The sequence below is a fragment of the Eupeodes corollae genome, chromosome 2, assembly GCF_945859685.1.
Source record: "Eupeodes corollae chromosome 2, idEupCoro1.1, whole genome shotgun sequence".
Lineage (NCBI taxonomy): Eukaryota > Metazoa > Arthropoda > Insecta > Diptera > Syrphidae > Eupeodes > Eupeodes corollae.
This window is the reverse complement of record NC_079148.1, coordinates 85763225-85787257: the sequence shown is the minus strand read 5'-3', so window position 1 is coordinate 85787257 and position 24033 is coordinate 85763225. Positions and strand designations below refer to the sequence as shown.

The window sequence follows — 24033 nt, the reverse complement described above, 5'->3', positions numbered from 1 at the left end:
TCTATGTATAAGCCTTCCAAAAGAAATTCTTATATCACAACCCAAAATCAACAATTCATCGAAAATTAGATAATATAATATAAAGTACACTTTTTTACTTCTTTGGAATAAAACACAAAGTACGGAAAAAGAGCTAAATCATCTAAATAAAAAATGATTTTTGACAAATGACTAAAATATAATTATACCCTGGTAAAGAAAATAATTATATATTTTTAAATTCATATTTCATCAATATTACATAAATACACCAAGATACCTGCATTTTTGTTAAAAAAAATTCCGTGACTATCTTTATAAGGTCGAAATTCATTCAATGGACCCTGTAATTTTCCACTCCAAAGCATACAAATATATAATATGCAAATGGTCTTTCGGGTGCTTTAAATTGAGGAAAAAAGCGTATAAAAGCCAAAACATGCTGTCAATTCATCATAAATATTTGTAGAATATTGTTTTACAATTTATTAGTATTAAAATCGTTTTTATGAAATTAGAAATTTAAATATGAAAGCAATAAGTGTTTTTGTGTTATGCACTCTTGCAGTTGCAGGAAAGGTACGATACATCGGGCAATAATATTTGCAATGAAATAGACTGAAACTGATTTTTAATTAAATTTTTACAGGGCTCCGCGCCAATAGAAGCCATAGACCTCTTACGTTCTTTATCAGCTGAATGCTTACAAGAACTAGGAGCTTCTGAAGCCGTTTTCGATGAAATGATGAAAAATCTACCTGCCACGAGCATGGACATAAAATGCCTCCGAGCATGTATAATGAAACAAGTCAGCGTGGTAAGAAATGTATATTAAAATAAACTGCCCCTATTCATTTTATTAACTTATTCAATCAAGCTCACGCCTGAGGGTAAGCTACATAAAGATAATGCACTTAAGTTAGTTGAAATGCATGTCAATGGTGATGCTGAAAAAATGAAAATTGCCCGTGCTGTTGGCGATGCGTGTGAAGGCATAGCAGTTCCCGATGATCAGTAAGCAATAAATTTCTATTTTCAAAAACACTATTGCCTTGATACTCAAATATTTTTTTCTATATACATAGTTGTGAAGCTGCAGAGCTCTATAAAATGTGTATGGTAGATGAAGCAAAAAAGCACGGAATCAATGAAATATTATAAATTAATTATTCACATAGCAGTCTTTGTAAAATATGATTTCCGTAAAATGTTATTTTTATTATAAAAAGTTTAAACATTTGAAATATAAATAATATGCATTTATGTATGTGTTCTATTTTTTGTAACGCAGAAGCTCCCCCACTCAAGCAGATACAGCTATCATTGGTTTTAATCATTAAAATCCTTAATTGGAATTTGACTGGTCGGTTATAGGTATAATTGAAAATTTGAACCATTTAAAATAAATTTCCTGATTCAAATGAAGTGTTTGATGTAAATTGCATAAACTATTTCTATCTGGAAAAAATGCCTAAGTGTTCCCAAAACCCAACAAAATTGTTAAAATGATTTTAAATAATTTATTCATTGTGTATTGGTTAGCATTGATGTCCCCCAGGGCTACATTTTGTCTCCGACTCTCTTCCTTATATTCATAAACTATCTTTTGTCTGCCACTTCTAGTCCATTAAACTGTTTCGCCGACGACATACAGTACCCTGAGCTTTTTATTTTCGTTTCTAGATTCACAATCTATGAGTGCCACTTGCATCCACGAAACTAATCAACTGTAAGCACTCGGTATGTGCATCATAGATGAACTCTTATGGAATGGTCACATATTTGATTCTGTTAAAAATGCTGCTTAGGATTTTTCCGACGGTGCAAGATCCTTCTGATCTGAATGTAATTTACAAAGCCTTCATCCGCCCAAAGCTTGAATATAATCCGCATATCTGGGCAGTTGCCCCCAAAACAAGTTTGAATCTCTTGGATAAAATGCAAAAAAGGGCTTTAAAAATGATAGGTGATATAACTATAATCGAAACATTTGCACCGCTAGAATACCGCCGCAATTTTTCATGCCTTTCGTCGTTTTATCGATATATGTAAAAACAAAGTTCTGTCGAATTGTTGCATTCCACTCCTTAAACGATTCAACCGTAATACTCTCACTTCCAGGAATCCACATCAGTTTATCCGTACTGTCAAGTATAGAGATTCTTTCTTAAATCGCACATCGAAAATGTGGAATGCTTTGCTTAAGGTGGCGCTACAGTCCGGGGCGCACCTGGGCCTCAACCAACAAGCGTCTCCAGCCAGCTCGGTCCCTAGCTAGCTGTCTCCAGTTTCGCACGCCAAGTTGGTTGAGGTCCTCTCCCACCTGGGTGCGCCACCTGAGTCGCGGTCTTCCTCTACTGCGCCGTCCCTCGGGATTGGATTCGAAGACCTTCCGGGCTGGAGCGTTGATGCCCATCCGCTCTACATGACCTAGCTATCTATGCCGTTGGACTTTGATTCTGCTAACTAGGTCAGTGTCGCTGTACAGCCCGTACAGCTCGTCGTTATATCTTCTCCTCCATCTATGCGTACATCTATGCGTACGGGACCAAAAATCGCCCGAAGAATATTTCTCTCGAAGCATCCTAAGACGCTCTCATCTTTCTTTGACAGGGTCCAGGCCTCAGCGCCATAAATGAGAACCGAGATGATAAGTGTCTTATAGATGGTGATTTTACATGCTCAAAAGAGAAGTTTTTACTTCTCAATTGTCTTCTACGTCCAAAGAAGCAGCGATTTGCAAGAGTTATTTTTCGTTTGATGGCAGCGCTGGTGTCGTTGTTTGCATTAATAGCGGTGCCTAGGTAGACAAAGTCCTTAACTACCTTAAAGTTATAGCTGTCCATGGTGACGTTTTGTCCAAGACGTCGTCGTTCAGTGTCCTTTTTTGATGACAGCATATACTTGGTCTTGCCCTCATTGACCACTAAACCCATCTTCTTCGCTTCCGTCACAATGCTCGAAAACGCTCCACTGACATCACGCTTTGATCTTCCACTTATGTCAATATCATCTGCGTATCCGAGTAATTGGATGGACCTTTGGAAGATTGTGCCTCTAGTGTTGACGGTTGAGTTTTGCACAGTTCTTTCCAGAACGATGTTGAAGAAGTCGCATGACAGTGCATCGCCTTGTCTAAAACCTTTTTTGACATCAAATGAATCGGTAAGATCTGATCTTGATAGAGCAGCGTGCATTCTCCATCGTCATTCTGCACAAACGGATAAGTTTGACAGGGATGCCAAAACTAGACATTGCTCGGTAGAGCTCTTCCCTATATATATGAATATTTGCTCGATAGTGGACTTTCCTGGTCTAAAGCCACACTGATAAGGACCAATTAGGTTGTTGATGAATGGCTTCAGACGTTCACATAATACGGCAGAGAGGATCTTATACGCAATGTTAACGAGACTGATGCCTTCCGGGCATGCTTTCTTCCGACCATATTTTGCAGGTGAGTTGGTGCATGCTCCCTACCAAGTCATCGCCTGCTGCTTTGAATAGTTCGGCGGTGATGCCGTCAGCTCCAGCTGCTTTGTTTGACTTAAGTTTAGATATAGCTATCTTCACTTCGTCAAGGTCGGGTAGGCGGAATTGTTGATCTGCGTCGCCCAGGTTGAGTGGTTCTATCTCCCTTACAGCGGAATTCGGTTCGTCATCGCCGTTATATAATTTGGAGAAGTGATCTTTCCATATTCTCAGCATCGACTGCGGTTCTACTACGATGTTCCCCTGATCGTCTTTACAGGCTTCGGTTCGTGGCTGGTACCCTTGGGAGGTTTTTTTTACCTTTTGGTAAAATTTACGAACCTCATTCCTGTTGTGACATCCCTCTATCTCCTCGATCGCGCGCTTCTCATGCTCTCTTTTTTTCCCGTCTAAGAAGCCGGTGTTCCTCTCTCCTCTTCTGCTCGTAGAGCTTGCGAGCAACTCTAATCCTTTTGTGCAGTGCCGTTTTGTATGCCTCTTGTTTCGCTGCGTGCGCTTGCCGGCATTCGTCGTCAAACCAGGGGTTTCGCTGTGGTGGCCGTGTAAAACCTAGCACTTCAGAGGCGGCATCTCTGATGGCTGCAAGGCAATGTTGCCACTGGTTTCCATTGCTCAATGCAGGAAGCCTAGGACTCCTTAAGAGGTTATTAGAGACTCGATCGGAAAAGGACATGGCAGTCTCTTGCGATTGTAGCGGTCTAACGTCGAATCTTCTCACAGTACTTCCTTGTTTTGGCTTGGATCGGAATATCCGTAGCCGTACCTTGGCTACAACGAGGTAGTGGTCCGAGTCAATGTTGGCCTCTCGGAATGTTCGGATATCCTGGATACTGGAGAAGTGTCATGCGTCGATCGCAATGTGGTCAATCTGGTTGACGGTTGATTGATCAGGAGATTTCCATGTCCCCTTGTGGATATTAAGATGCGTGAACTGCGTACCTACTAGCTACCAGAACGTCTCTCCCCGCAGCGAAATCGGCCAGCCTGAATCCGTTGTCGGAGAAAGTGTCCTGCAGGCTGCATCTCCCGATTATGCCACCAAAGATGTCTTCTCTTCCTAGCTTGGCATTAAAATCTCCTAAGACAATTTTAATGTCATAGCCAGGGCACTGCATATAGCATAGCATATTAGGCTTATGTTGGCGAATTTAGCCTTGATGCGGATTGTCGTGATGCGCTCGCTCACACTGTTGAAACTCAAGACTTTTTGCCTGAGCCTAGTTCCAACATCAAATCCACACCCAAATAGACACTGTCTTTGTTCTCGGTAGGAGTCGCCGTAGTAGATATCGCAGTCTTTTAGTTTGCCCGGTCCATCCCATCGCACTTCTTGGATGGCTGTAATATCTGCCTTGCAGCAGTTTAGGGCTTCCGCTAATTGTTCGGCTGCACGTGGTCTGTTCAGGGACCTAACATTCCACGTACAAATCCGAAGTTCGTTGTCCCTATTTCGTTTGCGTGGGTTGTCAACAGTGAATCCGTCCGTATCCGAGGCTTGTTGTTGCTTTGAAACTATGATGTTTTTACGTGGCCAGGAAGTCACCCCGACGGCACAACCTCCAACCTGGAGGGCCAGATCCTTAGTATAACTACAAGGAATGGGAGTCGGATGAACCGCTCCTTATAGGCCTGGGATCCGAATATGTCGAAGAAGCCCTATAAGGTGTTCACTAAGTAGTTCAACCTTACTGGAACTGTAGACGCCACCGTTGATTCTATATCGAGAATTCGTCCGCTGCCGCTTGGATAAGGAGAGGTGCCTCTCCACCCCTCTCTCGTTTGCTGCCCCCAACAACTTTCCACTGGCGTTGGAACCCAATCTCCAGTTGAGGTACTAGGCACCCGATGTTCACCGCGGGGAGGTGAGAGTAGGAGTTGATAGACAAAGCTGGGTTTTGAGAAAAACCTGTGGACGCTTGTGTCCTCTTGAATGCACATGTCTACCATTTGACCATCAATGCTTTCGCCAACTCTATTTTTACCTCCCTTCCTTCCTTAATGTTCAAAAGTTTAAGACCAATGTGCACCGGAATCTTCTCTTAAATCCTTCCTTACGCTCGCACTGTGTTTAAATGGATAGATAGATATTTTATTTCTTTCTTAAAATATTGTTTGGTTTGCTACCACTCAGTTCATACAGAGATTTGATATTAAAAATTTATCTTTCTACTGCATACGTTATTTTTACAACATTATAATTACAAATTTAAAAAGAAACCTTTTATATTTTGAAGGCAAATATGACAAAAATGTTAATTTAAGTAAAACAAACATTTCATTAAGAAATAGATTGAATTTTAAAACACGTAGGATACGTAATAAAAAGTTACATTTAAATTGAATAAATATAAATGAACAGATAATTTAATAAAAAAAAATAGTAAAAATATAAATAACATATAAATTCATAGTACATACATAAATAAACAATAAATTACAAATAAATTATTTAGCAACAAAATCTAAAAAAACAAAAGCAAATACTAACTTATTTGTAAAAAAAAAAATAAGTAACAAATAATAAATAATTAATAATAAATAATAAATAATAGATAATAAATAGTAAATAACAAATAATAAATAGTAAATAACAAATAAACAATAAATAAATAACCATAAATAGCAAGTACATAATAAGTAACTGAAAATAGATAAGTTAAACAAACATACAAAAATTAATAAGTAATAAATAACAAAAATAAATAAATAGTAAATACATTTTTAAATGTTTAATTGCATTACCAAAGTGTTGTTAGAAATATCACATTTCATAAGAAATTATCAGTTAATTTTCGAATTCTTGTGCAAATAAATTCAACGCCTGTTTAATTATGAAGATCATTAGGTGAATGATGCCAGGGTAGATTAAGCATCATTTTTAAAATTTTGTTTTGACACACTTGGAGTTGTTTAATATCGGAAATTGCGCAACTACCCCACACCTGACATCCATACCACTACATTGCTTGAAACACAACCTTTTGTATAATGATCTTATTTTCAGCACTTAGATGCGATTTTCTATTTATAAGCGGGTATAATACGTTGATTGCAATATTAACTTTTTTAATTATTTTACTGATATGCTCTTTAAAGATATGCCGCTTGTCAAGGTTTATTCCTAGATATTGCATGTTGCACCCCCATTTTATAGTAGCACCGTCAACTTCCAGCTCATTACTGGGAAGAAATAATCGCTTTCTTTTTCTCGTGAAAAAGGATTATTTTATTTTTCCAGCATTTAGTTTAATTTTCCATCTGTTATAATATCTCATTAAAATATGAAGTGCATTTTGAAGATTGGTCTCAATATTGAAACCAAAGTCATGCGAAGTGAGTATGCAGGTGTGGTCTGCATAAATCCCTGATTCACAATACGGTAGTTCTGGAAAATCAGACGGGTACAAATTATATAAGACAGGACCAAGAACTAAGCCTTGAGAGACACCATACTGAATATTAACTAACACGGATTCACATTTATTAACGTACACTTGAAAATATCTTCCTGATAAAAAACTTTGAATTGTTTTTATGAGAAAACTTGAAATCGCGAAAGTTTTCAATTTGTAAATAAGAGCATTATGCCAAACAGAGTCGAAAGATTTTTCGATATCTAATAGGACCATACCTGTAGATCTTCCTTCAGAACGATTATTGTTCATAATAGTACAAATCCTAAGGACTTGATGCGAAGTATTGTGGTGGCTCCTAAACCCAAACTATTGGTCAGGAAAAATATGTTTTTCTTTAATTAATAATTTGATCTTTTTTTTAAATACTTTTCACCTTACTCAAACTACTAAGATGACTGATTGGCCTATAGCTACTAGGATTTCCCCTGTGTTTACCAGCTTTCAATATTGACCTTCACTACTTTCCATGTCTCAGTAAAGTATTGCTTCTTCAAAACAGGCGTTGATAATAAATGTTAAATACTTTATTCCTGACTTGGGTAAATTTTTGATGCATACATTTTTTATATTATCAAGTCCATCGTTTTTCCTTACTCGCAAATCTTTTATTATAGCGGAAACTTCATCAACAGATACGTATTCATCTTCGGGTGTTTCTATTAAAGAAGATAAAATTCTATGAAAGGCAGCGTCTACCAAACTTATAGTGTCTAAATCACTTAGCTGTTGGGATACCTGATGGTTTTTCCTGAATTCTACAGCGAATGCATTCGCCTTTTCACTATTGGTATAAAGGACATCATTAGAAATTTTAACGCAGGAATTATTCTCGTCTTATTTTTTATAATTTTAGCAATGTTCCAGAAAGGTTTATCATTTTTCTGTAACTGGCTGAGTGTTTGATTCCATTGGGTATTTCGATTTTTTTGAAGTTCCATAGAATTTAGTTTATTAAAATACTTCAACTAATTGCGATGTTCTGGCAAACGATTTCGTTGCCACTGTCTTTTAATACCATTTCTGACACGAATGTATTCAAGAATATAATCAGGAATGTTACTAATGTGATGATTTCTGAGTAGCTTTGGCACAGAAGAATCTATTGAACTAAGAACACCTTCTTTGGTCTATTTCCGAAGGCATATTTCTTAGTTTAAGTTTTAAATCTGATTTGAAAATTGACCAGTTGGTATTTTTAAAATCAAAATAATATTTTTCTATCATTTGGGAAGGTTGGAGAACTTGTTTAAATATAAAATTATAAAGGGTACTAATATAATAACCCCTTGAGTGCCTGTTAATTATTAAAAAAACTATGTACGTATATCATGATTGATTTTAACTTAATTTAAATTTGAATGTTTGTAATATAATTATTTAATGGCTTAAATTGTTACTAACCCTTAAATACATGGTGGTTGCACATTTATTTTTAATAGCGTAAGCGCATTTTTTAACATAAAACTAACTACCTTCATACATGTCTTCAAAAGTGTGAAATACCATCTATTTATTGAATTGTTAACCTTAAGATGTACTTATCTTTGGCTCTGCAGTTTTTTTTAAGTTCATCCCAGGCTAATTCAATTATTTTAAAATCAAATAATTTGTATGGGCCTTCCATTACATATATTGTGTTATAAAGATTACATTCCTAACATAAGTTTATTAAGCGCTTTGGGTCATTATCCTGCGTGAATCCTTATTATTTGGCATAAGCTTTTCGGCAATAGGCATCATTTCGATGCTTAGGGCCTGAATTTAGTCCACGGAACATGTTTTTCATTCAAAATATTGGCCTAGGTTCAGATGGTAAAAAAACTAGCAACAACTTATAGTGATTCTACCAATATCTTTAACTACCATTTCCGTGTGTTTGGGATCGAGCTTAAAGTTCCTTGATCATCTTGCAGAGTTGTTTCCATCTTGGATCATATCAAATTTTTCTTGTTTTAACTAAACAAACGATCAAGAAACTCCAAATTCGATCCGAAATATACGGATATGATTGTTAACAATTTTGGCTATATACACCACTGTATATAGTTTTTAATTAAATTTAAACTTAATTCAATATTGTATATATTTTCTTTTATATGAAATGTAAAGTTCTAACTGTACAACTTCCTACTTTTGCCCCTGAAGTCCACACATCCAATTTTAGAATGTTCAACGTAAAAAAAAGAAATGTAACACAACAAACTCTATATGAGAACAAACATGAAGTCTAACAACCAAGAAATTAGAGAAAGTAGGCATGTGAATAAACCGCTTAAAATGTAATTACGTTCTAACGCAAACTTTCTAGATCTTCCAACATCATCACCTTGTGCAGAAAGCGCGGTGTGTTTGTTTATATATACGACCATGCCATAAAGCGCAATCCTTGCATTTGGTTGGATGCTGTTCATCAAAATGCAGTGGCTGTGCTTATACACAGTTATTGTGGTGGCATTAAACAGGCGTGCGATTTAAGTGTTAAGTTAGCTGTTGCATCATTATGCCGGAAACGTAGAGAAAAAACTTTTGGTTGGATTTCAGTTTAAAATGCTTCCCTTTCAAAATTAGAGGTTTATTGCTTGGCTTCCTATTTGAACATAATCGCAAATTCAAAAGATGTGCGGGTGGGGCTTTTATCTTCTATTTGTTCAGACTATAGATAGTACAACCAAATGGCGGCTTGTAGGCATTTTGAATATATAGTGTATGCATTGTAAAGGTATGAGTATAAGGTGTTTACTGCAACAAAATATGATCCAAAGGACCTTTACTATATAGATAAAAACCACACAAACTGTACAAATGTATTGATTAAATATGATTTTTTCTATAATCATCTATAGGGTTGTTAGTTGTGTTCCTTGAAATAAACCACTAATAGTGGCAGTGAGAGTTTTTATTACGTTAAAGATTGCAATATGTTTAAAACCAAAAACATATTCAAATAAGAAAACATAAGACCAAATTCGAATGTATCTGTACAAAAACCTGCCACGTATATAGTAATAACTAGTTACATTTATTAAGATTTGTTATTAATTAGTTACTGGCTGAAAGTTTATAGGTCCACTGTTGTTTTTCTGTTTGCAGAAAATCTAGAAAGGCTACAAAATATATTGAAAAAAATCCAATTTCTGCCCGTTTTGTCTTTAAATATTTTCTCTTTTGCGTGGGCGGTAACGTGTGAATATATTACATGTAATGTCGCTTTCTATTTTCGTTTGCGGAGGCAACAGTAGTCAACATTATTAATTAATCTGTTAACCCGAGGCTACTGCTTATTTTTTCATTACAATTGCGTTTTCCTTTCATAAGCTGCTTGTAAGAACTGTAAAGGTCTGAGATCTTTAGGGCCGGTTCTTCAGAGCGATATTATCTATTGCTTTTTTTCCCTAAAATATAGCTCACAAGTTACAGCTCTAGATCTGGTAGATCGGACGTTCGTCGTTAGATAAAAAGTTTTGTCAGCCCTTGAGAATGGTAATGAAGTTGATGTTATATACACTGTTAAGTAAATATAATTTAAAATCATGAAAAACGAATATAAAAATGAACCAGCACGGTGTTCAAATATGCGTTTCGTCCCGATGCAATGGTTGGGCTCATCAGAAGATGATCATTACACCTTGTCTTGACGCATATTTTCTCGAATAAGTCGAGAATCCATATAATACCATTAATATAATAGCTACAATTTATCTTCTCTGAAGACTTGTAGCAACCATATAATTCACAGTAGCTCTATGTAGCTCATATTATATGAATTCTCGATTTATTCGAGAAAATATGCGTCAAGACAAGTTGTAATGGTCATCTTCTGATGAGCCCAACCATTGCATCGGGACGAAACGCATATTTGAACACCATGCTGGTTTATTTTTATATTCATTTTTCATGATTTTAAATCATATTTACTTAATTAAACGGTGTTCAGGAAATAACAATTCGAATGTTAACAGTCAAACATTTCATCTTATATACACTGATTACAGCAAAGCCTTTGATAAAATATCCCATAGGATAATTTGTCTCAAACTTAGAGTTCTAGGCTTTCCATCTATGTTTATAAACTGGATAGGCTCCTACCGTGCAAATAGAACTTATGGAGTCCTCTTCCGTAACTCAGTTGCGTACATGCAAATTCTGGGGCCCCACAAGGTAGTTACCTTGGCCCCCTTCTCTTCCTCTTATCTGTTAACGATGTCTGTCAGATATCCTAATATTTGTAGATGATATGAAAATTTTTAAGATTATCTCAACTCCATCTGATTCCTTACTGTTATAAAATGACCTTAATTTCTTTTTGTTTGATGCATGCATAATTTCTTAGAGTTAAATATAGGTAAATGTAAACAAATCACCTTTTCGCGCAAACAAATCCCATCTCATAGATTATACTACTTCCTTAATGACGCCGTCAACGTAGTCGATTCTATTAGAGATCTTGGTATTATATGTGACAAACACTTGAATTTCCATTTCCATTTTGACCAAATTATTAAAAAAGCTGAAAGATATTTCGGTCTTATTAAGAGATGGTCAAAAGAATTTTCCAACCCCTATGTAACTAAAGCGCTCTACATTTCCCTAGTCCGTCCTCATCTTGAATATGCATGTCAAGTATGGTCTCCTTTTTATTAAAACCATTCACTAAGAAGATTCTAAGATCTCTATCCTTGGTTTTATTTTATAATATTATATTGGTGAACACTATTACAAAAATTACGCCTGCAATGCGCAATATGAAGTGATCGTAAGGATCATTACATTTACATTAAGATCATTACAGCAAAATATGATGTCTTATTAATTCTTTACTGCAAAACGTATAATGCCAGCTTCTGGGCTACGTGCATTTACTATAGTTTGACCGTTCACTTTTTGTTTCAGGCAAATTTAAGTAAAACAATTTTTGTGACAAATATTATCTTTTCTACCAAAATATGTACAAAATTTCCATTATGCATGTGTGTCGATAAAACAGAGGCCTTAATAAGCCTCAGCACTGCCCTTCGTTTTCGATGCAAAATAAGAATTAACACACCTCCAACACCAAGAAAGTAATACATTTCAATGTTGTGCCCTTAAGTCAACTTAACGAGACTATCTGTGATGCTTTGTTGTTTGCTACAGAAAAGGGACAAGATTTGTTTGTTTTCTTTGTTTACCTTGCAGATAGCTGCATGCCGTCTCACTGAGCTTATGCATACAAAGTTTTCGCAGATTATACCCACTACAACCTACCTACCTGAAAAGCAAGTACAAATCCTTCACATCTAGATCATAAATCTCTGTCAAATGGCAGTAGTAATGGTGCAGGGGGAATAAATTCGTTCTAAATTCTTATGAAGCCTGTCCTGATGATATGTAAGGAATTTGTGAATGCACTTGGCATTTGGCAGCACTATCTACTACTATGACGCAGAAATTCATATTGCCTTGCATTTCTAATCACGATATTTTTTTCGTTTTATTGTGTACAACATGTAGAATATGGTCCTTATTTATGTAGGAGCTCGTGCAGAAAAATGGGAACTCGGATATCAAGTCTAGCAATAATTTACTCGTATGCAAGCTCGCATCAAAAAGGTTAAGAGTAAGAAAAGAAGCTTACAAACTTTTATAAGACAATATATTTCTTCGCATGTTTACATAGACATGATGAAATGATAATATATGAAATGCTAGAAGTGGAGGAGCTAACTTTTTATTTCCTTTAAAAAACAAAATCAGTCGAAAACGAATAATCTGTATATGTAATGTACTCCCTGCTTTTGGTAATAATTAAAAAAGTCTACAAAATAGATATTATTTTGTTTAAAATAAGAGGCTGGGATGCGACCATACTGATATCTTCCATTCCGTCTGTCGATGTGTCTTGCTTAAAGGGTTTGTAGGTTTTCGTGTTTTGTTAAAAAAAGTTATCAGTTAAATTATTTTAAAAAATTAGAAAATTACTAACATAATTTTGCATATGATGAAAGAGTTTGATTTCAAAATCTATTTTGGTTAAAGAGATTTTTATTTGGAAACCAATTTTTAATAATTTTAGTAGCATTTCTTAAAAGTTTTTATTTCTAAAATAAACAAATACAAATTGGATGAATGAAATTAATTTAAAATCTGTGTTTTCTATAACTTACGAGTTGTCAAGAAAAGAACAAAAATCACTGAATGTTGAAAACAATATTTTTTAAAAGATATAAATACAATAAATTTAAAGCCATAATCTGATATTTGAGTCAAAAATCAATCCTTACCAACTTTTAATAATGTTTTTTTTTAGGTTTTAATTTTTTATAAAAAAAACTGTCGATTCGAATTTTCTCCAAATTTTCCCAGATGTCAAAAACGTTATACCTACTTGTTGCACACAATTATTTTGGAAATAAAATCATTTTTTGTTCGTAAAATATTCGAGGTGACAAATATTTTGTTTCAGTTATTTTTGATTAATAAAAAACTGTTTTTTTTTCCAAAAATATACTAGTTTATTATCACGTTACAATATATTATTTAAATTTTAATTCCAGTCTCAAGCGTTATTGGTTCGTGAGATATTTTGATTTTAACCAACATTCTAAAATTGCTATGGTAAGAAAACCACCCTCTCAATTTTTTTGAGAGTCATTTCTGCATCGTTTTGCTTCATTAGCTGTATTTGAAGACGATCACCCCTATTGTGAGTTTCACCCGGAAAATATTTCACCCGAAAAATTATTGTTCCCCCGGAATTTTTAAAGCTATTGTGAGTTCCACCCGAATGAATTTTCACTTCGAATTAGAGGTGACATTTCGAAAAAAAGAAGCGTTCATTGAAAAGGCAAATACAAGCTGAACGAAATATCTGAACAAATCCCAGAAAAAAATACAATAGGACGGTGTTCTAGTTTTGCAAATAAATTATTATTTTCAACCCCTTTTGGAATGAAAATGACAATTTGTTGAGTTAAAAACTTTATTAAATATTTTTTGTATGTTAGAAGTAATTTTTCAAGAAAAAAAAAACAAACGACGGTATCCATAACCAAAACAAAAAAAAACCGGAACAATTCAGAACTACATCACTTCGAACACGGCTAAACAGATTTTTGACAGATGAGTGAAGTGTGAATTAAAATTTTTAAAAAATTAAACAATATCCGTGCATTCCGTGATTCCGTCTTTAACTCATAAAAATAAATATACTTGAAAATAAGTAAATAAAACGAATAAAAATTGTTTTTTGTGATTCTGCCGTAGCCTTTATTTGCTCTCATCAAAAGGTATGAACTTGAACAGTATGATATTTTATTACACAAATTGTTTAGAATTGTTTTTATATTTTACTTTAGCAACATGTATAGCATAGCCCTGAGGGAAATGATTAATGATGAGGAAGAAAAACAAAAACAAAAATCAATCAGAAGACAACTCAGAGATTCTTCAAACCCTTTGGAGTTGCGTGAGCCATTGTAAGTAATAAGTTTCATGTAAAGAATTTGTGAATATAAATGTAGATTACGAATCAAACTTTTTTTTCAGATTTCATCAACACTATCGAGTAAATAAAGAAGCCTTCAAATATTTGTTGGATGTTCTTTCCAGTTCCTTGCCCCCAGTAAAACAAAAATTTGGTGTGCCCCCAATTATAAAACTTGCAGCCACCTTACGTTTCCTTGCGGAGGGCGGGTACCAAAAGGGAGTTGGGAAGGACCATGAAGTTGGGTTGGCACAACCATCTGTAAGCCTTATTATGGCTGAAGTGTTGAACGTGTTGGAGGAGAGGCTTTGTCCAGAATGGATAAAGTGGCCAACACAAAACGAATGTAGAAGAATCAGCCAAGATTTCTTCATGAAATTCAATATGCCAAGCATAATAGGATGTGTAGATGGAACACATGTCAACATTATATCGCCATCACACAACAAACACCTTTTTTATAACAGGAAAGGCAAATTCAGTTTGAATGTTTTACTCGTACGTATAAGATATTCAAAAATATTCATAAACTAATTTTCATTTTTATAGATTTGTGATAATGAGTTGCGAGTACGCTACGTTGATGCAACACATGCTGGAGCATGTCACGATTCTTTTGTTTGGAACGTGAGCATGATAAAATCCAAACTGCAGGAAGATTATTTGCGGAATGGTAGCAATGGTTGGTTGTTAGGTATGTATGTAGTTAACATTTAAGATCTTCGCAAAGTTGCAATGCTATAAAACTATCCTTATCAACTTGAAATTTTAATTTTTTGAATATTTTTTTAGGAGATGCCGGATACCCCTTACAGCCTTGGCTACTTACGCCTTATAGAACACCTCAAGTAGGCTCTGTTGAGGCAAAATTTAATGATGTTCATTCAAGATGAAGAAATATAATCGAAAGAACTAATGGCGTCTTAAAAAACAGAATTGCACTATTCCCCATCGAAAGCAGTGAAAATTATAAATGTATGTGCAGCACTGCACAACATTTGCATTCACTACAAAAGTGACATCGAGCACGAGGACATAACAGAAACCTCCAGTGAAGTGATGGAGAATCAATCAAGTATTCATCCAGATGAAAATTTTCTACCTGCAAGTCAGCGTATTCGAAATGAAATTGCAAATTCCTTATAATTAATTTAAATGAGGAGAAAAAATAATTAAAAAAGATTTAAACGTAAATACTTTTCTTTTTTTTAATACTTAAATGTTTATTAAAATAAAGCTTAAAGGTTTGTTTAAAACAACATACAGTTAAATAATAAAAAAAATAAACAAAAAATAACTTCAATCAAAAAAAAAGAGTTAAAACAAATACATAGGTAATTCATTAAACAAAAAAACACAAACATTTTTTGATTATTTTTTAGGTTGTACTCCTCGTAAAATTTCCATTTCAAGTTCTTCTTTCAAGTTCCTGCTTACGAAATGCTTCAATTACTTCGTGGTGACGTTTTTCTTCCTTTAGTCTCTGTTTGGAGAAATCACAAATACGGTCCAGAGACCGGTAGATTTTTTTAAAACCATTTTGAGTATCAGTATTGTGTTCTTTTAGAACACCAACAACTTCCAAAATATTCGAGCTTATTTCTTTTTGGACTTTGAGCTCTTCATAGATGAGATCATTTGTCGTGAGCCGAGCAGTCTTATAGTTTCTTGGTTGTGTTGGTTTTGATGTTGATGGCTCAAGATTTGTTGATGCATTCCTGACGTCATTGGTTTCGGTTCCGCAAGGAACACCATCCTGAATATTATCACAAGTATCATCACCTTCATGTAAATATTCCATTAGATCCTCTAATGAATTTTGATCATCTCCATTCTCTTCGGCTACGTCAGTTTTTCTTTTTTTCTCAGGGGGAGGCAAACCGAAGGGTGAGCCAAAACCTTCCACAGCTTCGTTAACACCTATAAGCTGTAATATAGCTTCTTCCACGTCTGTGTACTTGACTGTTTTATTAGGGCCACCTCCGGTTGCTCTTTGGTTCGCTTTATTTTCCGTCGCCTTTTTCCTTACATATCTTTTCTGGTCATTCCAAACCTTATGAAGCATTTTTTAATAAATTTGGTTCTATAATAATAGAAGAACAGGTTACCTTTTTCCACTCAGTTTTTGACTTTATTGGAGGCCCTGCACTGTTTAGATCATTTGCCGTTGTCGTCCAGAACTCTGAAATTTTATCTTTATTTTCCTTTGAATAGCCTCTGGCGATATCGGGGTGTAATTGCATTTTATTCAAAAGCAACTCGCATTGCATTCTATTTGTTGTTTTACTCCTTGAAAATAAAAAAGTTGGAGTTATTTTCGATTATTTTGTTGTTATTTATAAAAATTACTTACATTTTTCGCCAAAGTTGTCTTTTTCCGCCGCCAAATTTTGAGTGAAAGAAAGAGTTGTAAAAAACTTGAAGTTCCACCCGAAAAAAAAGTTCACAATAGGGGGACATTTTTCGAAGTGGAAAATTTTCCGTCCGAAACTCACAATAAGGGAAATGTGAAATGTCATTTTTTTCGGACGGAATCCAGAAAAAGTGAAACTCGCAATAGGGGTGGATATCTCTACTGAATGTCTTCATTTTACCAATATCGTTTATTTGATTAAAATCTTCACTCCATCTTGTATTCGGTCGTCCTGTTGGTCTTCTACTTTCCAGTCTCTATTTTATAGTTATCTTTGTCCATCTTTGATCCTGAAGTCTTGAAATATGTCCTCTACAACTCCATTTAAGTCTTTTCGTCATATTTGTTACGTTAATCATTCGCTGATTGTTGCGGGATTTCTTTATTTCTAATGATTTCGTTGAGTGGGGAGGATTTTTCTTTCTATTTTTGTCTGACAGATCCTCAGCTGGTCAAGGGACCATTATGTCAGCACCGGTGGAATAGCGGAGGAAAAGGGATATTTTCGTGTTTCTATATGCTTTGGTCTAGTCCTAACATTTGTTTGAGGTTCCAGAATTGTTTCCAGCTGTTTGTGATGCGTCCGTTAATTTTTTTTATTTTCTTAGTCCTTAAGAGATTTTATTTGTCCTAAGTATATGTATGTAGTCTTCCACGTATTACATTTTTTCTCCATCCAGAATTATATCTTCTCTAAAGTGGTTTGTCATAACTTTTGTTTTTTTTTTTTTAATTCGCAGTCAATAGTTTTTGCATATCTAATGATATCTGTTTTCATCTTCTGTATGTTTACAGCTCAGTAAATCTAAGGTTGTTGAGGAGTTGTTCAAATATCCTTATAGCATATTTTGTCTTACAGTTCGTCTTTTAAAAAATATTTATTATTATTTTTTGATAATCTTAATAACGTTATGGATTCATACTTTGGTGGTTTCAAGGATGTCCGTTTTGTACTGTTTTTTTAACGGAGTTAAATGCATGTAGTACCCGTGGCATGATGGTTAGTGCGTTGGACTGTCATGCCAGAGGTCTTGGGTTCAATCCCTGCCTATGCCATCTAAAGTCTTTTCACGGGTACTGCCTCTTGCGAGGAATTGACAAATTCTCCAAGAGTAACTCTTGTCATGAAAAAGTGCTTTCTCAAATTAGCAGTTCGGAATCGGCATAAAAACTGTAGGTCCCCTCCATTCCTGACAACATTAGGTACTCGCACACAGGAATGGTTGAGAGTTGTAAGTCACTAGGCCCTAGTTCTTCATGGACTGTTGCGCCACCCAATTTATATTTATTTAAATGCTTTATGAAATTTATACAAAAAAAAGTATATTGGCTGCCGAAGTTCATTCCACTTTTCTCTTGTGGTCTGTTGTTAAGGAACCTTCTCTAAATCCAAACTGTTCCCTAGTTTGTTTCTTGTTGAAATCTTCCTTGATGGCCTTGTAGAGTGTTTTTGAAAACAACTTATAAATTTTCCAAATATTTCTTATTAGTCTATAGTCATTTAAGTCGTCTTGTTTTTTTTTTGTATGCAGTGTGTTGTGGTTGTTTCTCTCCATATATGAAGATGTCAAGATTTCAGAAACGATTCTTTTCAGTAGATTATCATTTCTTCAGAGATAACATCATTTCCAGTGCATGTGTTCTCTTTCAAATCGTCTATGGTCCTTCCAAAACTATGGTCCTTTACAAAACATATGGGAGTTTGTGTTGTGGGTAAATCTGTGTCTATGCTCTCAGTATTTTTATCGTTAAATATCTACTAGGTTGAGGATAAAAGTTTTTCAAATTTCATTTTCGTTTAAATCTTTTCTACTTTTTTGATTTTTGTTTTTTTAACTGGTTATCCGTTCTTGTTGACTGTTAAGTAATGACACCCTGTTTGTGAAGAGTTTGCAAAATTTTCATTGATGCATGACGTAGTCTTTTCGGCTCCAGGATCTCTATCTATATTTTTCCAACGACGCGACGTTTCATTTCAGATCTAGTCACAGTTTATTGAATACTTAACAATGAGTACGAAAATATAAGAGCCAATTAAATGTGTGTTTTTGATTGTACAACCTACCCTAATTCTTCAAAAATGTTGTTCCTCCAACATTTGAAAACAAACTTTGACAGACGTATCGTACGAGCTTAGAGTGGGTGAAAATTGAACACAGAATATCACTATTCAAATGAAGAGTACGTTTCGGAATGCTGCGTTCAATGTCAAATAAAATAATATTGGTAGCTCACGTTTTGGGCTGAAGAAATTAAATCAAAACGGAAGGAATGATAAACATTTAAGGAGAATAACAAATGGAACAAAACCAAAGATGAAAAATCTCAAAGTTGAGTTTTGGTAGGAGCGATAACACGTTTTATCGATGGCTTACCAAAATGCTTTCTATATGTTAGCCAATACTTTGTGAAGCTATAAATCATTGGTTCCTACTCATGAATAAACAGTATATAGGAGTATGTTTCTATACTATTAGTCTTTGTTATAGATGATGATACGACCAAGCCCGACAAAGCGACGTACGAGAGCTCAACATATATGGGATTGAACTAATATGTGATTTATGTGTGAAGCATGTTGGCAGCATTCTTTTCAAAGCTTTTAGCCTTCAAAACTTTACGATTTATTTAGTATGTCCATTTAAGGTGTGAAAACAGAAAGTATGTTATGTAGATTAGGTATAGTATTTGTGATAATTGAACTTCGAACGCAGGAGGTGCTTAATAGAATCGAAAAATAACAAAAACAATTGTATTATCTTTTTCTTTGGCTGCAGAGCAGTCAAGTCTTCCACAATAAGACATTATTAATGAAGATATTAGTGTTTATCTTCACTATATATACAAAAAAAATTATAAATAGTTTAAAATGTTTTTATTTTGCATTTTTTGCCGATTAGATTTTTGTTGAACATCATTTTCCAGATTTTAGGTTTTAAAAAAGATTTGGTTTATTAGTTTAAAAATCGTTATAATAATTAATTACATTTTTTTCTTAAGAGACCAATTTCATTACCATCGAAATGGATTAGCAGATAATTATTCTTTTAATGATCATTAGCTTGATTGGCTTTAACTTTTTATAAATCTAAAATTAGCTGTTTATTTTTCTTGTTTGTAAATTCTTGATTTAGCTCAAGGCTAACAAATTAACAAATTTGATAATCTTGCTTTATAATGCAACATTTTTTAAATTATATAAGGATAGTCGTCATCGTCGAGATTTGATCACACAAAAAATTTAATTTTCAAATAAAAAAAATCATTTTGGTAATGATACTAAGGTTTCGGCTCTGTATTGCATTTTCAGATCTACAAGTTAAAAAACATCCCAAATTAAGATTTATCTTGTGACGTATAATTGGTTTTATCATTGGTAGAAAATTTCACTGTTAGGCATTGTCAGTTGGTTTTTGAAATCAATGCCCCAAACTGACTCGAAGTCACATCAGTTAACCATCATGTTATCAATAAAATTTTACAAAAGTGCAACGAAATATAACATTTTTTGGCATCGCAAGGAACATGAAACCATTTCTTTCTTGAAGAAAATTTTTCTGATAAACTCAAGTCTTACCACATAAATATAATTAACCCTTAAACGACATTTACTTGTGTTTGGCGTTAATGGATATTTAACGCTTTTGTTTTTCATTTCTATTTGTATTTCCATATTATTAACAAAAAAAAGAAAGAAAAAAATTTGAAAACCTATAAATAAAATATTTCAACGAGTGTTTAATTTTCAAACTTTGACCATGGAAACAGTTAGAACATCTAGAACATTGATTTTATAATTAACAAAATAAATCCATGCTTCACTCACTGCACAGTTGCCAACGTTGTCCCTGACTTATAAACAGCTCTATTTTGAAGGCTAAACTAATAACCTTAACTTAATTATGCTGACTTCACATCTTCAACGTTATTGGTCGCAATGTGGGGGACAGATATACATAGATATTTTATGAGCTTTAGTATTGAGCTGAATGTCCTTGTCATAATGTTTGCAAGGGGTATGTATGTAAATTATTCTACTGAAATCAAAATTTAATATAAAATTATGTACAATAATATATTGGACTACATAAATGTGTAAACCTTTAAGTATTATTTTATAACTTTATATTTTCCCAAAGACTAAGGCTTCAACACTAAAGTCATGAACAGTTTGTCCTTACGAAAAGAGCTTTAAGGAGATTCAGGGGATGACATGCGCAGAAGAGGCCTACAATTCATTTTAACATTTTCACCAATGAACCAAACATGCCATACGCACGCCAAGGACCTACCGAACTACGTATTATTCAAATTTTCTACAGCAGTCACTCAACGACCGACGGCGGTTCACTTGCAGTTTTAAGTCATACCTTCAACTTCTTGAATCTCTGCGAAATGCTCAACAAAGCACATATACTCGTACATGTAGATTGTAGGTATTCCTTGAAAGTGTGTATTTAAAAGTAAAAATTATTATTGTCAAGGATTAATTTTGCGTGCATTATTGTATAATAAAAATGTGATTTATACGACAAAGAGTTCTGGCCTCCAAGGATTGTGTACAGTGTTGCAATTTAATTTTGTGTGCCTAATAGTGTTTGAATAGTCCTTAAATAAAGAGTGAAAGAGAAAAATTAAAATAAAATAGATACGTACCTATATGGCTAGATTATTTCGCCAAACGGAGGGCCTCAATCTCTCCGACACCCCTTTGTGACCATTTCTCATTGAATGGTATGGAAAGAATGCCTTCTCAACTTATAAAGTGAAACCGGCGGCGTAAGGTCATGTGTACGAGTAGTAACGTCCGTGGAAGTGAAATTACGATGTAAATTATTCAATTTAAAACAACGATTTCTTTTTGTGGTTGTCGTCCAGTCTGTTTTTCTCTCATTTCCTCATTCGTTCCTCATTATACCTTCATATGCCATAGCAAAAATTGCACAAGCATAATAAAATAAAAGCAGAATAAATGTCTTCTAATGATAAAGTATACATTTACCTGTAGGTACGTATGTATGTGTGGTGAATACTTATACTGCTTTAGTTCAGGATAACCAACCTTTTACACCAACCTGTCGTGTATGTGCGCGCTGATGACAGCCATGAGTGAATAAATAAATACTGGATTTTTATATCTCAACCAAGTAAATAACATCTACTACAGCAAAACAACAACGAAATTGTTGTTTATTTTATAAAACAAGAAAAAGTGTCCTGTGAGAACCGTACGGTGAATAGATTGATTGCCGTGGCAATGTGATATGAATAATTTATTGCCACCATCAGGATGTGCGAATGTGAATGTCTTTTAAATATGCCGCACGCATCCCCTACTTAATGGGATTGCTAAGCAAAACTCGGAAAAAGGATACCTGTTCAAATACCAAGTGAATTATTCGAGTTTCTGTATCTTTCATGTGATTTATCAATGATTAACTCGGTTTTGTGGCTAAACGTTCGTTTCGCCCTTTAGTCACCATCATCACTCACCTAATTTTACTCTCGTTACAATGAATGATATAAATGGTTTGTGATTACTTTTTATCACCAACATTGTTGAAAAAATATGAGTCAAACTTAAAAGTATTTCTTAACAAAACAAAAGAAATATATACATATATTTTAGACTCCGACTGGATACAAAATATAAATTAAATCAATCTGGATTTATAAAAACAGAATTTAAGTAAGTGATTAAATATTTTGTAGTTGTTACTTGCAAAACAAATGTATAACATAACTTTATTTAATAATTTTTTGTTGTATGTTTCATCTAGTGAAAAACATATTTGAAGTTAAGGTTCAATCCATACATGAACATATTGTTTTAAGAATAGAGTTTACGGGCTCCAGGCCTCCATATCTGTCCGGAAAATGTGGATAACTAGTTATGACAGGCGGGTATCAAGAACGTTTTTTATATTTTATTAAACTTTTTTAACTTTATTTGTGATTTGGTTTTGACTTTGGGAAAAATAATCTAACTTTTTAAGGTTGATGCTATGAGATTTAAAAAAATAATTATAAACCGCAGTGATACTCGTCCTTCAAAGGATGTCCATCAATCTATGTTTGTACGCAATTTTGAACGTACTCTTGAATATGTTATTTTTGTGTTCAGATTACAAGAATGTTTTTCACAGCTCATTATTTTCCATTCGTTTTAATGTGCAGAAATTCAAAAGCTGTGTGAATAGGTGTTTCATTTCCAATCCTAACCATTTTTCCGAATTGATCCTGTTTAATCATTAAAACGGTATTCATCACTCCTTGAATGCAAGCACAAAGAAGCTCCTGTCCAAATATTGGAATTGTATTAGACTTTCGGGTGAATAAAGGCTCAATATATTATAGCCAGGTCAGAAGGAGTTAAAAAATTATTAAACCGGCGGAGGAAACCTACAAACTTAAAAGCAACTTTGACAAGTTCAAATAAGTGCTCACTCCTCAAGAGATGGTTTGTGATTCACATACCTTGAACTAAAAACTGTGCAGTCTCTTCAATGCCAATTCCTCCTATATTAGTGGCATTGTGGAAGAATTACGTTTTTGAGATGGTAAAAAGCATTAAGCTTTCGAATTCATTAAGCTTTTGATTCAGAATGGACAATGCTCAGCATATTAATGTTGTCATCGAAATTAAATTAGCTTATCATACGCTGCTGTTGGCAATCTACCCTCGAAGGACAATGTCGTGAATATAAAAACGAATATTAAAAATCTTTGGGTGCTGTTATCAGTGAGAAAAATTAGTGAATAAGAAGTTACAGACAAAAGATCATATATAACATAAAAAAGAGTGTCTGAGACAACACGAAGCCCTAAGACACACCGGCGTTTATTATGTGGGTATCAGGTTTGAACGTAAAAAAAATGAGATGTCAGATGGAAAAGCTTGCGCAGTGATTTCGGGTTTAAAAAGCTGCGAATAGTCTTAAAGACAAGATCCTTTTCGTTATTTAAAAAAAACTTACGCACTTTTTTCCAATATCAACACGAGGTATCATGAAATTTTTTTAGAAACCCTACTTAATCAAAACATTTTAAGACAGTTATGTACATGTGAAAACAATATTCTTTGAATAAACATGAATTTCTTGTGTTCCTAATAAGTTGTTAGTTTTCAAGTCTTAAGTGATTTTTCCATAAAATATGCATATTAACTTCCCAGAGGAAGTTATTATAATCGGTCCGATTTGTCAAATTGAAAATGTAGACACTTTTACGACGTTTCAAGGCCCCTAGAGCTAAAATAAAAAAATGTTTAG

The 24033-nt window shown here is 34.2% G+C and overlaps 4 protein-coding genes across 5 annotated transcripts in view; 3 read left to right on the top strand and 1 right to left on the bottom strand.

Moving 5' to 3' along the window:
- The first annotated feature begins 403 nt into the window (after positions 1 to 403).
- Positions 404 to 1242, top strand: LOC129946716 (general odorant-binding protein 28a-like). Its single transcript, XM_056057000.1, has 4 exons — positions 404 to 558; positions 629 to 796; positions 857 to 993; positions 1065 to 1242. The coding sequence occupies exons 1-4, from the start codon at positions 508 to 510 to the stop codon at positions 1138 to 1140; spliced, it is 432 nt and encodes a 143-aa protein (XP_055912975.1). The 5' UTR covers positions 404 to 507; the 3' UTR covers positions 1141 to 1242.
- A 12983-nt stretch (positions 1243 to 14225) lies between these two features.
- Positions 14226 to 14906, top strand: LOC129945099 (uncharacterized). The gene is made up of 3 exons (XM_056054759.1): positions 14226 to 14341; positions 14412 to 14821; positions 14899 to 14906. The coding sequence occupies exons 1-3, from the start codon at positions 14226 to 14228 to the stop codon at positions 14904 to 14906; spliced, it is 534 nt and encodes a 177-aa protein (XP_055910734.1).
- Positions 14907 to 15753: 847 nt separating this feature from the next.
- LOC129947807 (uncharacterized) lies at positions 15754 to 16710 on the bottom strand. The gene is made up of 2 exons (XM_056058508.1): positions 16458 to 16710; positions 15754 to 16402 (listed from the first exon to the last, which is right to left on the bottom strand). The coding sequence occupies exons 1-2, from the start codon at positions 16617 to 16619 to the stop codon at positions 15758 to 15760; spliced, it is 807 nt and encodes a 268-aa protein (XP_055914483.1). The 5' UTR covers positions 16620 to 16710; the 3' UTR covers positions 15754 to 15757.
- Positions 16711 to 21070: 4360 nt separating this feature from the next.
- LOC129944637 (uncharacterized) overlaps positions 21071 to 24033 on the top strand; it is a 173637-nt gene continuing 170674 nt past the window's right edge. For both annotated transcript variants that reach the window (XM_056054203.1, XM_056054202.1), the window contains exon 1: positions 21071 to 22451. The gene's annotated coding sequence lies outside the window, so the exon portion shown is untranslated. The remainder of the gene's footprint in view (positions 22452 to 24033) is intronic.

Excerpts from the sequence above, each read along its gene's own strand:
- LOC129946716 (XM_056057000.1), top strand. The coding sequence starts at position 508 with ATGAAAGCAATAAGTGTTTTTGTGTTATGCACTCTTGCAGTTGCAGGA. Across the intron at positions 559-628 it reads CTCTTGCAGTTGCAGGAAAG|GGCTCCGCGCCAATAGAAGC; the intron begins GTACGATACATC and ends AAATTTTTACAG. Across the intron at positions 797-856 it reads TAATGAAACAAGTCAGCGTG|CTCACGCCTGAGGGTAAGCT; the intron begins GTAAGAAATGTA and ends TATTCAATCAAG.
- LOC129945099 (XM_056054759.1), top strand. The coding sequence starts at position 14,226 with ATGTATAGCATAGCCCTGAGGGAAATGATTAATGATGAGGAAGAAAAA. Across the intron at positions 14,342-14,411 it reads TTGGAGTTGCGTGAGCCATT|ATTTCATCAACACTATCGAG; the intron begins GTAAGTAATAAG and ends CTTTTTTTTCAG.
- LOC129947807 (XM_056058508.1), bottom strand. The coding sequence starts at position 16,619 with ATGCAATGCGAGTTGCTTTTGAATAAAATGCAATTACACCCCGATATC. Across the intron at positions 16,403-16,457 it reads CAAAAACTGAGTGGAAAAAG|GTTTGGAATGACCAGAAAAG; the intron begins GTAACCTGTTCT and ends ATGCTTCATAAG.